Source organism: Parasteatoda tepidariorum, chromosome 3 (assembly GCF_982258835.1).
Source record: "Parasteatoda tepidariorum strain Cologne lab strain chromosome 3, Ptep-v5.0, whole genome shotgun sequence".
Lineage (NCBI taxonomy): Eukaryota > Metazoa > Arthropoda > Arachnida > Araneae > Theridiidae > Parasteatoda > Parasteatoda tepidariorum.
This window is the reverse complement of record NC_141757.1, coordinates 73820202-73838582: the sequence shown is the minus strand read 5'-3', so window position 1 is coordinate 73838582 and position 18381 is coordinate 73820202. Positions and strand designations below refer to the sequence as shown.

At 29.2% G+C, this 18381-nt stretch overlaps 1 protein-coding gene across 1 annotated transcript; it reads right to left on the bottom strand.

Annotated features, from left to right (window-relative positions):
* Nucleotides 1-380: 380 nt before the first annotated feature.
* Nucleotides 381-18106, bottom strand: LOC107441756 (uncharacterized). Its single transcript, XM_043045297.3, has 8 exons — nucleotides 17825-18106; nucleotides 16363-16614; nucleotides 9334-9465; nucleotides 6213-6335; nucleotides 6005-6133; nucleotides 4556-4588; nucleotides 2924-2980; nucleotides 381-721 (listed from the first exon to the last, which is right to left on the bottom strand). Exons 1-8 carry the CDS (start codon nucleotides 17948-17950, stop codon nucleotides 551-553), a joined length of 1023 nt encoding a protein of 340 aa, XP_042901231.2. The 5' UTR covers nucleotides 17951-18106; the 3' UTR covers nucleotides 381-550.
* Between the last annotated feature and the right edge of the window lie 275 nt (nucleotides 18107-18381).

Genomic DNA, 18381 nt, shown 5'->3' with positions numbered 1-18381 from the left:
CTGAGCTAGGATGTACTTTTACTCTTGTGGAGCTTACTTGTCAAACGAAAGACGCACCTACCTGACTTGATTCACCAATGGCTGGAGACCTTGCCCAAGTGCCATTCGAAGTGACAACAACTCCATAACTCTGCAATTTTAGCTCAACACAGAAGGTGACAAAACATGAAGTTATATCCGTTTTTGTGTTACTTAAAGAGGAAACATTTTAGGGTTTTGTTTTCCACTAGCGATGTGCTTTTAATGTTTGCTCAGTATAAATTTTAGAAACCTGAAAAATTTGTCAGGACTTTAGTCCACGAAGTCAATGTTCAATGTTGAGGTTTTGTCTTAGCGTATCTATAGATAATGATAACATCTGCATTTAGTTACTAAAGCTATTTATAAAAATTGTACTAATTAAGAGTTTAATAATAAACGATTATGCAAGTTAAATATAGAGCTTTACTATTCGTAAAAGTAAGAATGTTTACCCATATTTTAGGTATATTCAGATTAGTCTTGAAATATCATATCTTTCCCTAAATTTTTACATTGCCTATTGACTTTGCTAATTGGAAATTGGGATCTTAATTTTCCATTTCTTCGTTTCGACTTTCAAGTCATCTTCAATATCAGGATTCTTATAAGGATGAAATTCTTCATATGAAGAAAATATTTCGGATATAGTAGATTCTTCATCAAATTCAGATTCTTTAGAAATTTCAGCAATCTCACCAACCTATTTAAAACAAACAACTTAATCACTTTAGGTTTTGCGTATTAGTACAGCGGTAATTATCCATCCTGGTTAAGGTGACCAGTGAGTGAATATATATATATGTGTGTGGTGTGTTTAAGCTTCAATCTGCTCTTAGGGATTGAATAACAAGCACATTTCATTCATAATTTTCGAGTCAACTTAAAAATTTGCCAACAGATTAGATTAGTTACAAAACGCGTGTTTAGTATAGTAATACCAAGTACCTACCTATAAAGAGTGTTCTGAAGTCGAGAGCGATAAGTTGAAATGTGAAAAGAATTAAGATCTAGGAAGAAGTCATATATTCCATGTGCAACGCAGGTTAGCGACACGGTACTGGCTTTAGAATATCGCAGTCTTAGGTCAATCACCACCACATTCGCGCCGATCAGCTGGCTCAACTTTAACGAACTTATCTTACTCAAGGGCTCCTTTTAGTGGCTTAGGTTAGAGCCGCCATTTCGGAGCAAAAACTTTCACCAATGCGGAAGAGCTACAAGATTTGTCAACTTATTGTTGCTACAAAAGACGTTAATCTCAACTAGGATAATACGTGCGCAGAAAAACGTGTTTGCTTTCATCGATTTACTTTATTTTTCGGAAACTTTTTTTTTAAAACTTAAACAAATTCAGTAAAAATTTTATTATTGTTATTTACGAGAAAAATAATATTCATTACTAGATAGAAAAAGTTTCGACACATGTTTGATTTTTTTAATAATTATAAAATTTAAAAAAAAAAACTAAGCAAATGGAGAAGAATGCGTAAATTTATATTTACATTAGATTTAAGCTCATCTGAAATTGATCCTGATTTTGGACAATTTATCCATTTCAGTTTTTTTGGAGGAATTTTTAAAGGATTTGGAATAGTATCAGGCCTTAATTTTTTTGTTACCATCGTTCCGATTTACTTTAAGTAGAGATTCTACAAACTGAACACTCAAGAAAATTTGAAATACTGTTTTATATTTTTATACTTAAAATGAATCATATTAAACGATTCAGAGTTTAAATTTTGTAAGCATACTCCCATTAGCTTTTCTACAACAGAAACTAATTATTTCATCAATTTGTCTCAAGAATTATAAAGAAAAAAATAACATTTATAGATTCAAAAACGTATGAAAGATCGCATATTAGATTTTCTTATTATGAATGTAAATAAACGGTTTGAACTTGAAGCGATATATTATAAGTGACTAAAAAAATTTAAACGAGCCAGGATTAAAAAGCTAACGATCTGATGTATTGGTGAATCAAAATGAAATACAATTAGAAATAGGTAAATATTTATTTTGAACAAAACAAAAGGAAATACTTAAAAGTGAATACGAAACTTGGCGATTCTGAGATAAGTTTGGCGAAAACTTATTCAGCCTATCTCTTGCCTTTATTTACTTTGTTTTATATCACACAGGATTGTTAAATAAATTATTAAATTTTGTTTAAAGGTCATATTTTAAATAAATATTTACTTAATAAATGCAATTTTCAATGTAAATTCTTATATTTGATATATAATAGAAATTTGGCAAGTTCATATTACAAGTTATCACTGAGGTTTAAATTTCGTAGTTGGTATATTGTTAACAAGGTAAAAAGTGTTTCATAACTATTCTTTTTTCAAATGACGATTCTTACGACTTGAAATAACAGGTCTTTAAATGACGATTCATATAACGATTTTTTTCACAAGCACAAAAAGTAAATCAGGTAACAAATACACGTATACCAGATACACCAGAAACAGTTTCCCGGAAGTATAAGCAGTTAAGGGCTTACAGTGCACCCTAGTGTAGAAAACACCATCCATATCTTAACTTTTGGATACCAATGTACCTAAGTTGTTTTTCAATGTTATCGCAATAAATATATCAATGCATTTATTAAAAATACAATGAAAATGTAAGTCTGTTTCAGATGATGAACATCTCTTCAGTAAGAATCATTTCTGGATGAAATTTTTTTTGTAAACAATGAAGACCTGAAACAGGAAGCTAGATCGTGGCTAGTTCTCTTCGTCGGTTCATGAGTATTTTACACCAGGAGTGACATGTTTTTTCTTTCACTAAGTTCCACAATTGGATTTCAATGGTTAAAACAGTTGTAAGCTATGATTTATGTTGAGGGAAAAACTACCTTTAACAATCTAAGAAATTGAAAAGCAATCAGATATACCTGAAAATCTTCTTTCTCACTCATATCAAGAGCGTCTTCTTCAATTTCATCTGCTCCCTGAAATACAAGCATTATTTTACTTCATCTTTATTCTTTAAATTGTGGGGTAAATTACCAAAATATCTAAGATCAGAATGAAGCAAATATTTACATACCTTGATTTCTAAAATTTTTTCGATTATTAAATTTAATAAATTATTCTATAAAATTATATTTTGCATGGAATTATCTTTCAATAAACGAGTTTTATAATTGGGTGCATAAGTTCTTAGATTCTCTTGAATAGTTCCAGATACATGGAATAATGTGCAAAAAGTGAAATTAACATTGCGAAGACGAAAGACGATATTATTTTACCTCTTTCTTGACAAAACTATAGTGGCAATATTTTTCAGAATGTGGTTACCCCCCCCCCCCATTTTTAGGGTCAAGAATCGAATCCGAATCCGTCGGAAAAAAAGTTATGTTCATTAAAAAAAGAAAAAAAAAAAACTTTTTTTCTTGTCTGTTTTTGTATTGTCAACACATACTAATTCGCACATTTAATTCGAATTCGCTTCCAGGTTTTTAAAGTTATTCCCTTGAAACATTTAATTGCATTTTAATGCTTCGATCATTAGAAAACCCGATCATCGGACAAAAAATTATGTGTTCGTTCCATTTAATACTTTGCACTCAGTACATTATCCACCTGTGATTACTTAATCAAACTATGGAATATGGAATCATATTTGTGCATTTTATAAGACTGTGAATGATTGAAAGCTATAAAATATTGTTGATTGTTTTTTGTGGGTCAAAAATCTGAAAAAAAAAAATCGAATTTTTTTGTTTACCAAGAAAACAGTGTGGATGAAAATTACAAATGTCCGTATTTATTTTGCTCCTCACCTAAAAATATTTACTTTTATTATCATTATAAAAAGGGATTTCTGTAGAAATGTTGATACCTGATTTTAAACCTATTTTCTTGTTATTATTAATCATTTTTAATTTTGTGTTTTTTAAGAGAAAATTTTTAATATGAAAAATCTCAGAAAGTCTGAAGTTTCTGTATGATACTTATAAGATAAGCCAATATACAAGAAGATGCTCTGTCATCATCTCTCTTAAACGCCTTATATATGTAATATAAAAAACTTCAATTAATCTTTTTATGTTATTTCTTTTTTATAAAACAAATCCTAATTAATTATTCTAATCGAAACACTTTCTCATACTTTTAAAAAGCCACATCCTGTTCTTAAATCTATTTTTGGCTCTGGTATGCATAATTAAAAGTAAAGACATTTCCCCCTTTACTCTTTGTGGGAATCTCGCGCAACCTATTTCATTTCTAAGACTTCCCTTTTTCCCTAAAATATAATAAAATAGAGGGAAATTCATTCGCTTCTTTCCCTAGGATAAAAACTTAAGCACATAGTTTTGGAGTGCAAATTTGAGCTCCGCCTGATGGAAAATGTTTTGAATATACTGTTTGAAACTAAATAAAATATTTTTGCCTTTCAACTGCTATCTGCGTGGCTCCACAACACTCGACCATGTCTGCCACCCTTTCATATATTGGTTTTGATTGACTTAATTAATGATCATCCTACATATATATACATACATTTATGAGAAAATACTTACTGGCCCCTCACTATCTTCAGAATAACTTTCAGTCTACGAAGAAAAAAGAAGCAATTATAAAGTGAAGACTGCACTGTTAAATTTGTTTTAACTTCAAATATTTTCACAAAATAGGTTGTTTTCTTAACACTTCCAGTTCTTATATAAAATTAGGAAACAAGTAAAAATTTTCTAACCAGCCTTTTTCTAATTGGTAGCTAAAATTATTTTAAAAATAGGATAAATTTAGATAGATATTTCAGTTTTAGCTTAAAAATACCACATTCACGTTAGTATATACTTTATAACTAAACTAGCTGAATATGCGTTCTTCATACGGATTAAAAAATAAAAAAGTGAATAATTACATCTATATTTACTAACACTACGAAATCATGCACGAAACTGTAAAGCACATACACGAGTAATAAATAAAGTTAAAATAATTCCAAATTTTTCGATTTATTATTTGTTGTCCTTCTCAATGACTTTTTTTTATTAAAGGGCTATACGTATAACCTTATATATTTTGGGGAAACCTTTGGGTTAACCGTTTTCTTGAAGGAACCTCTTGATCAAAGAGTAGAAAAAAATAAGATATCAAAGCTTTATCCTACTCAAATTTACAAAATTATTATTACATTTTTATTTTATCACAATAAAAACATGTTAATAAGATAATGAATAATAATGTTAATAAGATACATGTTAATAAGATACATGTTAATAAGATAAACAAAACAAACACGTGGTTTCATATCACTTCAGAAATATTAATTCGGTGGATTGCAAGGTAAACATATTTTTACGCTAATTTAACCTACATATTTTACAATAATAAAGTGCAAAGGAAATCGAAAGAATAGTTCTTACAAAATACAAATTTAAACATAAAATTTCTTTGGGAGGGCAAAATATAAAAAAGTGAAATAATCATCAAGGAGACCAAATTTTTAACCACCCTCCTGCCTAAGCTCTTAGCACCGTATTTTTAAGATTTTGGTACATTTGTACTCCCTACATTTTGTTGATTAGAAAATCTAAATCCGGAGAATAATTAGCTCATTTGAGGTCACCCTTTTGGGTAATTTGGATCGACTCATCGGGAAAATTATCGTAACAACATATTCTCGAAAGTTTTTTTTTTTTTTTTTTAAAGTCTTAGTCACAGTGGAGACCTCTAGCAACCCTAATAAGAAACTTTTAGTTGATGTTGTGAATTTCCAGACTAAACTCTTTACAATTTAGTGTTTCTGTCATATTTTTGTTTTCTCCTGTAAAATTTTTTTTTACCAAATTCTATAACATAATATTTTTAACAGGATAGCGAAAAGAAAAATATGCATGAATAATTGATCTGTAAGAATTTATATAGTATAGTAATTATGAGAAATAACCCTATATCCATATTGATAAAAGTATACGGAACAGTTAAAAGAAATTTCATAATGTATTAGGAACAATAGTTACCCAGTCTTCAAGACTTTCATCTTTAAATTTAAAAGGTCTTTCTGACATTAAGATTTTTCGTAATTTAGTCATTTTAGGTTTCTTCTGCTTTTTACTCTCCAAAATATGAAACATGTCTTCCAAATCCCTCTAAAAAATTCAATGCTTGAATTACTCTTGAAGTTATCTGTCAACTAACAAATGTGAAATGTATAAGAATGCACCTTACACTTTCTTGATCATCTAACAAACCATCAAGATTGTAAGAAGACTTGGAGGCCAATTTTCTTTCTTCCTCTCTGCTTCTGTCCCATTCTTCTAAACTTTTTAATCGGAACTGTTGCGATACTCTCTATTTGTATTACAATACAAACATAAAACAAGTATCCTTAATACAATATTTAATTACACTACTAACATAAAACAAGTATCCTTAATACAATATTTAATTGCAATACTAGCATAAAACAAGTATCCTTAATACAATATTTAATTTGCAATACAAACATGAAACAAGTATCCTTAATACAATATTTAATTACAATACTAACATAAAACAAGTGTCATTAATACAAAACTTAATTACAATGTAAACACAAAACAAGTATCATTGATATGATGATCATTGCATTAGATAAAACGATGCCACAGAGCGTGTATAACTTAACAATATCGGCAATTTATAATGGCCATATACAGGAGTTTACATTAAGTGTTTCGTAAATAGGTTTACTACCAATTCTTTTTAGTCATTTATTTTGATCAAATCAAATTTGTACACATCGTGAAACCGGGAAACGTAATCTTTACTTAGTATTGTATTAATTATTTGTATCAATTATAGATAATGTATCAATTTAACACGTCACGGGGTATACATACAAGAAAACAAGTATCAGTAGACTATCTATCAATTTAACATTTGAGTTAAATTAACAAAAAACAAAGGTCATAGATACAAAACTCTATTATAATACAAACATAAAACAAGTGTCATTGATATAATGACTATTGCAGGTGATAAAGAGATGCCTAGAGCGTGTATTACTTCACAATATCAGCAAATTCATATGCAAGCATTTAACAGTTATTGTTTCTTATATATGTTTATGACCAATTCTTTGCTTACCATTTATTTTTATCAAATCAAAGTTGCATACAGCGAGAAACCGTGAACCGTAATCTTTACTTAGTATTGTCGTAATCTTCACTTGTATTTATTTGATATCATTTATTTACATGATATCGTTAGATAATGTATCAATTTAATACTTCAAAGAGAAGAAATTTGATCTAATGATCGGATCTTCACGTTCTAGGCTCGAGGGGGTGACCTCAAATATGCTAATTAATAATTGCATACGATATTTAAAGTTGTGAAATCATGCACAAAAACGTTTCTTTGAATAAATATACCTTTTTTTTCGATGGATTTGAATTTCTGATACCCAAAATATAGGGGTAATAGCAATCTGGAACATGTGGTCCCAATAGTTTGGCCAGGAGAGTGCTCCTAAGTTTGGACTCCTTAATGTAAATTTTACTTTTTGCGTATTTTGTTGTATCTTGAGAACTTTTTAAGCGAATTAAAAAAATTGTGTACAGTTATAAAACAGTTATAAAGTAAATATGTGTTGTATTTTAACAAAAAATACCAGTGAATAGTAAACAATGTTAATAGATATTCACTGATAAGCTAAAATCAAATCGCAAAACTGATCTGGTGTTGATTGTGGATCAAGGGTAAAAACAGGTTAAAAACTTTTGATATAAACCATTACAGCTGTATATTTATGAAATACAATGTGCAGACAATATTTTAAAACAAGAGGTTTGTACAGCGTATATGTATGATTCTCGTTTTGTCAGTGCATTCCCACCGCTCCCGACACTTGAAAAGTTAATTTGATTCTTTAAATCGTGCAAAAAATTTAATTTAATTTCTTGAGAATTGTTTCAGTTTTTATTTCTGTTTATTATTTTTAGTTTTTGTACATCATTAGTATAGACATTTTGTTCCTATCATAATCCATTTAAATACTTTTCATAATGCGATACATTATCTTTTTTCATTTATACGTACAGGGCCGTAAAATGTTGTCTATCTAGAGTCATAGTAACTTTGTATTTCTGATTTCTAATGCTCTTTCTGATAATGCACAAAGAAGATACGCAGGCTGATTTAGTATTTTCAAAAAATATGATTATGTTTAGTAGTATTTTTGTAAGACACACAAACACATCGTGTCAACGATGTCTTTGTAAATAATTACTTAAAATAGCTTTAAAAAAATGGCATTTGACGTATGGGCTTAAAAAAATTTCTAACATGCATAATTTCAAGACTCAATCTTCTTGGTCTGCTGTATCAGACAAAATCAATTTTACTACATACTAAACAATAAGAGCTGTGATGACTCAAGGGATAGAGCATTCACTTTCCAATGTAGTGAACCGGGTTCGAATCCAAGCGACGACTGGTCGATATGAATTCCGCATCCAGCTTGCACCGACCACAGTGCTGACTTGAAATATTTTCAATGGTAGACGGATCATGGATTAGAGTTCCCTTGCCGTGAGGCTAGCAATTGGAGGTTTTCGTGGTTTTCCTCTCAATTTAACGGAAATGGAAGATAAGTTCCATCAAAAAGACTTCTACGACAGAAAATTTCACCCAATATTTGATCCCTTGTCTTCTGGATTGGGTTCAAAATTACTAGGCTACGGAGTTGAGCGTTAGTAGTCGTAAACCCAAAAATTGGGTCGGCTGTTGAACTGCGGTTATAAAATAAAATAGTAAATAATAAATAAAATATATTTCCTGAACTAATTATCGAATATAAAAAGTTTCAGGACTTATCTTATTTCTCTGCAGAACTTAAATATTTGATAATTAAGTACGAAATAACTTCCGAGAAGCGAAACTAATTATAAAACAACATTGAACATCTATATAGCGTCAGTGACTTTTCGACATTTCATATTGATAGACTAGTATCTGACAATCATTAGTATTTTTTTAAAATTTTTTTCTACATTTTTCACACAGAAATTAAAGCTCTACGATTTAGCAATAATTACAATCAATAAAACCCTTTTTTTGTTGTTCTGGTTTGCCTTTGACTGCATGATTTTGACCACAGTTTCAATCATTAATCACATTGCTTTGTGCATCTTACATACCTCTAGGATCAGTGTTACACTGGGAGCTTACCGTCTATTAAAATTCTCATTAGGATATCTAAATACTATATGTTTACTATCCATATTTTTTTCTTCTTTTTTTAAGGCAACCCACCCTTTTTCTTTAAATAGTTATGAAAGGATAAAATGAAAAATTATTATCATACCCATTCAATTAAATCTTTATCACTAAATTTATCAATGTAATTCTTCTTAGTGACTCTTCGTTTCCACGTGAGACTTTGAGAATTTGGATGTTCCAAAACATAATACGCTTTTGAAAGCTCCATCAAATCTTTCTAAAACAAATAAAATGTTTGTTATTCCCTACAATTAGCTTTACCTTCTTGAATTTGACGCGTCAAAATAAAACTTAATCAAGAAAATGCGTGTTCATTTAAAAGCCATGGATTACTCATTAGAAATTTAAATTACAATTAGTTTGTACTAATTTACTTGCTTATTCTCAAGTAACAATGATGCATGGAAGTACTCGTAAGTAAATTTAAGTATCAGAAAATAAATGCGATCAGTTATGTCTGTCTCGTGGAAAAATCTGTTATTTCGATGTCTCGAAATTTTGCAAGAACACAAGTAAATAAAACAATATTCATAATCCATGTTTATTACAGGTGGAGGCTACTTGGTCGAACAGGTATACTACAGAAAGGATGAATGATGGGATCAAATGCATAAATGTATGGAAATAATTATACAATATATGTATATATATATATATATATATATATATATATATATATATATATATATATATATATATATATATATATATATATATATATATATATATAAACTGCTGTTTGTAGAAAATGCAACACCATGAAGGAATCATCAGAATCAAATGAAATTCGCAGCAAATGTCAATTATAGGATATTATGCAAATTAATAAAGTTTCAGAGCCATCGCGCGTGCGTGGCGCGCGCAGCGCCCTCTGAATTGATGCTGAAAGCGTATAAATAAAGTGCTGTAGCGGGACGTTGAAAATAGTCTATGATTATTTGTTAGTGGCAAACGTTTAGTGAGACCTGAGTATGCCTCCACGACGGAAGAATAAGAAATTCAAGCAACTTACGGAGTTTGAACGAGGGAGGATAATCGGCCTTCGAGAAGGAGGATTTTCCTATCGCGCAATAGCAGCTCGTATGCAGCGGAACAGTTCCACAGTGATGCGAGTTTGGAAGCAGTGGACCGACGAGCACCGAACAACTCGAAAAACAGGCACTGGACGACAGAAGGTGACGTCAGAGCGCGATGATCGACACCTGCTCCGCATGGCGGTGAATGATCGCACAGCTTCCTCCAGGCAGCTGGCAGCACATTGGTCTACTGCTACAGGTGTACAATTGTCGGCTTCGTCAATTCGTCGTCGTCTGCTGCGCCGTGGATTGCGTGCAAGGGTGCCATTATACAGGATTCCCCTCACGGCGGATCATCGACGGCTGCGTCGGCAGTGGGCTCTTGAGCACAGAGACTGGCGAGCTGATTGGCACCAAGTTGTCTTTTCAGATGAATCACGCTTCAATTTGTGGACCCATGATGGCCGTGTTCGTGTTAGACGTTATGCCGGTCAACGCTGCCTTCCTGAGTGTATTATTGAACGACATAGTGGTCGAACACCCGGAGTTATGGTCTGGGGTGCGATTTCGTATCATGGACGATCCAATTTGATACGAATTGAGGGTAATCTCAATAGCAACAGATACGTCCGTGAAGTGCTACAGCCCGAAGTCGTTCCTTTCCTTCAAGGCATCCCTGGAGCTATCTTTCAGCAGGATAATGCACGCCCACATGTTGCGCGGACTGTTAGAGACTTCTGGACCCCAAACCTCGCAGCTTTCGGACACGGACGGTGACGTCACTATTCCCCGGAGTCTATTCTATACCACCGTCCGATAGTAAAACAAAATCCAAACCTCGCAACTCCCGAAGAGAGCGGTGAAGGGAATCCCAGCCCTCGAACAAAGGTTGGGACCCTCCCCCTAGGAAGTGACGTTTTGTATCGATAGTTATAAGAAAGTGACCAATGGCTTTTGTTTATCCTTTAATCGTTCTCCCTTCGCTTAGGGGTCGTGACCTCTATCCCAGAGTTTACAATGCTCTTTCAGAAAGATAATGTATTCTTCTTTCATTTTGACAGTTACATACTTAGTCTAAAATAAATATCTACTTATTTTAATCTTTGATCTTTCTTCAAGAATTTAATTTGTAGTATTCGTTTTAAACTTGTTTGCATTATTGTATTTATTATTAGAGAATCGATTTACTTATAACTATATTTACTAACAGTTTGCCAAAAAAAAGAAATATTCTTAAAATAAAAAATAATACGTCAAATAATACAAATCCAATACATCTTTATTTATTACCTTTTCTAAAAATCATACTTTGAATGTTGTTTTAAATAAATGTAATTGAGTCAATCAGAAATTTTATCACTAGATTATGAAACTTTAGCAATTATATGTATATTATCGAGTGCTTTTAGATTTAAAGAACTAATGATTAATAAAGGTTATTTAATTTCACAAAACATTTGTTTTAAATAATTACATTTGTTTACACAATTACATTTGTTTTAAATAAATGTAATTGAGTCAATCAGAAATTTTATCACTAGATTATGAAACTTTAGAAATTATATGTATATTATCGAGTGCTTTTAGATTTAAAGAACTAATGATTAATAAAAGTTATTTAATTTCACAAAATTTTGCAATTTTCTATTTTTACTTATTTTATTATTTATAAAATTTTTATTATATTTATGATTACTTTATTACCTTCTATTATTTATAATTATTATTTTTTTTATATTATTTGCAATTGATAAAATGAGTAGCTTTATACTTTATAACACTAAAATCTTTTAGTTTTGAAGCTACAATAAGTATCAAAATAACGCGCAATAAATAAACTTTAATAAATCGGTCGAATGCATGAAATAAACTTTAAACTAGCATTTTTTAAATAATTGTTAGTTTAAATAATCTTAAAAAAAATTTGCTTTACAATTTTAAAAGAAACTGCTTTTTCAATTTTTCACTTTCTTTTTTGTTATGATTCCTCTTTATTAATTTTTTTTTTTCGCAATTGCAAACTTATACATTTTAATAATTGTAAGTTATTTTTTCAAGAAAAACATTATTTTCTTCTTTTTTATAATATTTTTTATAATAAATTACAATTCGCAACTCAAACAATGCAATATTTATTTTTCAAATTTAATCATTTATCTCATTTTTGGAAATGGTATTTTCAATCGTTGTGTTATATTGAACTAGATTTGGAAAAAAATTCTCTGCACTGAATTTTTTGCCTTACATTTCCCTCTTACATTAAACCCAACTCAGAAGACAAGGATGCCAAGTAGTTGTACTTTATTTAAGAATTTCATGCTAGAGTTATTAGTTACACAATTTCACGATTGTCGTTCTAACCATAAGGGCAGTTCGTGATTTTTTTTATATCACAAATTCGTTTTTAAAGTTTAACTCGTTGCAAGTATTTTTAATACTTTTAATTAAACACATTTTCAATTTCAAAATATTCTCAATTGTTTTTATATTTGATGCTGGATTTTTTTTTTTTTTGCCTTATCATTTACCATTGTGTATGTAAATAAATTATGAAAAAGTAATTCGGAAAAATATTTGTTTTAAGTGCCACATAAATTTGTAAGAGACTTTTTGAATTAGAATTAATTGCATCAATGAGGATAACTTAAAATATTATTCGAATAATATCAAAAAAAGATTAGTATAATAATTACCAATGAATACTGGTATTAGTTAATAATTAAAAATTAATAATACTTAGCAAAGTATTAATACTTAACTAATATTTAAAAAAAAAATCTCAAAACAGAGAAAACAATTATGCTTGATTTTTTCTCTCCCTAAAATTTGTAATACTAACAATAAGTATTTTCAAAAATTCAAATGTCAAACAACAGCTTAAGAAATAACTAAAAAGTTTTCTTTAGTCTAGAATTTTTTTAGTACAATTTTTAAACAAAATATTTAAAACAACGTGATTTTTTTCTAGAAATTTTTTAATGTTTATTTTAACAATTTTTTTTCATAAAATATTACATAATTTTTAAAAAACAAATTTTTGAGTATATTTCGATGTCATAATTATAAGACTAGAAATATAAATAATTTTTTCTTGGAATATTGAGAACAGGAAAATTAAGGAAAAAAATAATAAAAAAAGGTTTCTTAATTATGCATCTAAATTTACCAGCAACTTTAAAACAATTAATTCAAAAACAATTTTATTAAAAAAGTTTTCTTTCTTTATATTCCGGTCTTTTTATTATGCTCTTTTATGGAATCCAACTCACAAGACAAGGGTGCCAAGTCATGAGAACTTTGTTAGAACTTTTGGGAGTTAGAACTTTTAGTTATACATTTCCATTGTACAGCAATGGAAAATGATCTAGCCATAAGGATTATTCGTGATTTTATTTTATCACAAATTAGTGTTAGTAGTTTAGCTCGATGCAAATATCAACTAGTTTTTATTGCACACATTTTTAAGAACAAAATTTTCTCAATTGTTTTTCTGATTGACGCAGGATATTTTTTTCTTATGATTTACCATTCTGTATATAATTAAATTATGCTAAAGCAATTCAAAAGAAATTCTCTCTTTTTACACGTCGCAAAAATTCGAAAAAAGCTTTTTGAAGTAGAATTAATCGCATACATTAAGATAATTTAAAGTATCACTTGAATAAAAACATAATAGCGCTAGTTTAATAATAACAAATAAATATAAGTGAATATCTTTAGAACAACTTAGCTGATACTTAATGGAGAATCTCAAAACAGAAAAGAAAATAATGCTTAAGTTTTTTTTCCACCCTAAAACTTATTATTTACCATTTTATTAAAGGAGTAATTATTTTAAAAAGATCAAATGTCAAACAGAAGATTAAGAAATAACTCTAAAACGCTTTTCTTATTCAATTGCTTTTTTAATGCTATTTCTAACAACAACAAAAAATTTAAAAAAGGTGATTTTAGAATTTTTTTAATCTTAATCTTAACAAATTTTATTCCTAAAAATAATAGATAATTTTTCAAAAAATAAATTGACGAATATATTTTGGCATTATAGATAGATATAAGAGTAAAAATATCTTTTTGTCTTAGAAAATAAAAGATGAAATTTTCGCATTTAAAGTATGAACAGAAAAATAAAAATAATAATAAAAATGTTTCTTAATTATGCATCTAAATTTAACTACAACTTAATAATAATTCAAAAACCATTATATCGAAAAAATTTTCGCTCTTCATATTCCATGCTTTTTATTACCCACTTATATTCTACCCAACTCAAAAGACAAGTGAAAATAAATGAAATTATGCTTCTTAATGATGTATCTAAACTAATCAACTACTTTATAAAAATTACAAAACCGATCATATTCTAAAAGCTTCAGTTCTTTCAAATCTCTGATAGAAAATTGCATAGCGGATTAAAAATAAGCGTACAATTTATAGTCATTCTTATTTAAATTTTATACGATTTTTAGTTATAGTAATCTTTTCTATTTATTTGGCACTAATCTCAGTCATAACTCACCAATTTTTTAAAGAAAAAAATTCCTTTTTTTTTTTTTTTGCAGATATTTTGAAAATATTACGAGGTAATTAAAATAAAAGTTAATAAAAACATGGCAATAATTATACTAAACATATTATGGCTAAGAATACACAAAAATTTGGAACAGAAAAAATGTTCACATTTTATTTAAAGTCGGGCAAGATTATTATAGATTTTATTATAAGTTCTGCTAGAAACCGAAACTAATTATTTAATCCATTTATTATATGAAATAATAAATTTGTGAGAGAAAAAATTATGTCTGAAATATATTCATAAAATATCTAGGTAAATGATTATAAAAAATCATAAAATATCTGGGTAAAAATTATCTTTGAAATTGGAAATCTAATTTAATCCCAGCGTTAAACGCATCCTATTCGAACGTTCGAATCGCTTTCACCAGCAAATTGTTAGGTGAAAGCTTTCCGATAGATGGGAGGAAAAATGAAGATCGCAGCCCGTTAGCAAAATCCGTTCGAAAGCGCGAGGTTTCAGGTTTTCCCTAGGAGTAGAAACGTGACGTCAAAATGACGTCATTTTTCTCTTCCTAGCTCGTTCGAAGTCTGCGAGGTTTGAGCTCCTGTTCAGCACAACGCATGCAACTTCTTCCTTGGCCTGCTTATTCGCCGGATATGTCGCCTATTGAGCACGTGTGGGATATGGCTGGTCGGCGTCTCACTCGTGATCCGCGTCCTGCAGTTTCCAAAGACGAACTTTGGTTGCGCATACAAGCGATATGGAATTCTCTTCCTCAAGCAGATATTCAACATCTGTTTGACTCCATGCCACGTCGTATAGCAGCACTTATTGCAGCGCGTGGTGGCTGCACCAAATACTGATTTCGGACGCTTAATTTGTTTCTTTTGTTTTGAAAATTTCATCATTTATTTGTATCAGTACAAGTCGTTTCTGCATTAAATTTCATTTGATTCTGATGATTCTTTCATGGTGTTGCACTTTCTACAAACAGCAGTTTATATATATATATATATATATATATATATATATATATATATATATATATATATATATATATATATATATATATATATATATATATATATATATATATATATATATATATATATATATATATATATATATATATATATATTTGTTTTTCCTTCACAGCGATTTGTGTTAATTGTTAGAATAATAATATATCTATTTTTAAGGCAATTTTTATTTTTTACTCCATAGCGGTAAGTTTGCTTCCTGCTTTTTTTCTTTCATCTGAAACTCATTTTCAATCACATTTTTATTTTTTAGTGATATAGACGCATTATAAAGAACAATTTTTATTTTAAAATACTTTTTTTTTATTGGAAACGTATTCTGTTGGCAAATTTAGAAACTAATTTTAAAATTTCCTGTGAATAAATTGTTGGTTTACTAAGAGAAACGCAGCAAGCCGTATGTTTCTGTCTCCTGTTTTTTTTTATCATCGATTTTTCAAATCTTCATTTTTTGTGTCATTATGTATGTTTCTAATGATTGACTGAAGTATTTAAATAATAATGATTAATTAATGAAACGATAAACCATCTTGACTTACCCAGTTATCGATTTCACCAGCTCTGATCGACACAACATCCTTCTGTCGAAGGTGTTCGTTTTTCTTCCCTAAACGCTCTTCTTCTTCTGCTTCTTCTTCTTCATCAACTTCTGACTCCTTCGTTTTATTAACTTTCTTAAACATGACAAACTGTTCTTCGACTTCTACGGACCTCTGTTCTTTTTTGCGAGCATTTTCTAAATCATAGAATAATTCTAAACGGTGGAGGCGTAGCGTATCTGATAGATCACCCTGGAAAAATACAAGTTTGCAAATGAAACTAGCGATACTATTTTGTTGAGAAAGACTGTTGTTAACCTATTACCATTATCTCAAATGTTAGTTCCCTTGTTATTAAAAATTAAAAATCATAATGCACGTGCACGTTATAATTATTTCAATTATTTTCTTCCTCACCATACATCTGCATTAAGTTATGAATAAATAATATGTTTGTATTAAGAAATAGTTATTTTTATCAGCTCGATTAATTTGAACAAATGTGTACTCAATTTTTTAATTTTTTTTATCCCTTCGCATTATAGCAACCATAGTGTTAATGAGTAATATGTAGAAATTTAAGGATTTTTTTTCTTCTTCCGCGACATTGTTATATCTAAAATATCTGAAATATATTAAATGTCAGTGGGGCAGAAATTTCACCGTAAAATGAAATGAATTAGTAACAGTAAAGATAATTCAAAAAATTTCAAAAAATAATACTACCTTAACGACAAATTGTTAAGTACCCTACTCTTAATGAGTGGTAAAAAATGAAAAAACTGCATGTGGCAGGTTTTAGCAGAAGGAGGAAAAGTAAAAGGAAAGACAAATTTAAATACTGCTATTCTGGCAATGGAGATTATGCAGTTTTTATTTTACGCTGATTCGAAAAAGAGCAAATGCGAGACGATTTGACTAATAAGTAGTTCCAAGAAAAATACATTTTAGTTAGCCGAGCGCAAGCGAAAAATCGCCAAAAAATGTAGACTTCCTCCAATTTTTTTAAAAATATTTCTTATTTTATATATTTTGTTAAACACATAAAAGTTAAGTGAAATAAAAAAAATAAATAAATAAAAAATATTTTAATTTATCTACGCCCGGCTAACCGGAAAGTACTTTCAGTAATTATAAGAGTTTCATTCATACAAAGTTTAATTTAAAAACTATGCTTTTCACACCAAAAAGAAAAGAAAAAAAAAAAAAAAAAAAAAAAAAAAAAAAAAAAACCTCTTCGCAACTTTTGAGCTGATAGTTCTATAGTCCTATTAACTCGTGTTTGATTTCATTCGATAAAACGTAGTTGAAATGGTTATAATGAATTTATTTTCAGACAAATATTTATTTAGAAATGATGCACTCTTCAAAGATCATTTTAGATTATCTTCTGATCATCATTTTAAAACTAAAAAAATGCAGTTAAAAATCATAAATGTCGTATAAAGTTAAATCATTTTACTTTATATTTGGAAAGCAGAGCTCTTATTAATTCATCTGTCGAAGCTTTTGAAGTAACATCCAATTTCATTTTACAGCCTACGAGATTTTCAATTTTGCGCATTTCTTTTTTCAATTCCTCAACCATTTTGTTTGGTATCCGATAAATAAAAATATTTTAGAGAGTAATTTTATCAGGAGAAGTTTTTCGTTTTATACTCTACTTTGGTTGAATTCACTCATTTATTCTCAACAAATCTAAAATTTTAATGGATTCTTTCTCTATTTTTTTTAAAATAATAATATATTCTTTCTTAGAAACGCAACTTTTCACATTAATGCTCATGACAACTTCATAAATGTCAAATCCGTCCCACATGAACACGTCAAAAGCTCTTTTCTTATTTCTTTTAAACTTTTGTGTTTATTCAGTAATTTTCCCTGTCCTCGGTTTCGGAACGATATGTCATGTCTTTTATAACTCCAGAAACGTTTGTTCTAGGGTTCTGAAATTCGTCTGAATCTGAACCATCTACTACTAAATTAACCCCCGTTCCTAAAAATCATTTAAAAATTTTA

What these genes read in the sequence shown, in the direction of transcription:
- LOC107441756 (XM_043045297.3), bottom strand. Translation starts at nt 17,950, where the DNA reads ATGGTTGAGGAATTGAAAAAAGAAATGCGCAAAATTGAAAATCTCGTA. An exon ending in CTCTGCTTTCCAAATATAAA is followed by an intron (nt 16,615 to 17,824) that starts GTAAAATGATTT and finishes GTATTTTTCCAG; the next exon opens with GGTGATCTATCAGATACGCT. An exon ending in GTGAGAAAGAAGATTTTCAG is followed by an intron (nt 722 to 2,923) that starts GTATATCTGATT and finishes TGTTTTAAATAG; the next exon opens with GTTGGTGAGATTGCTGAAAT.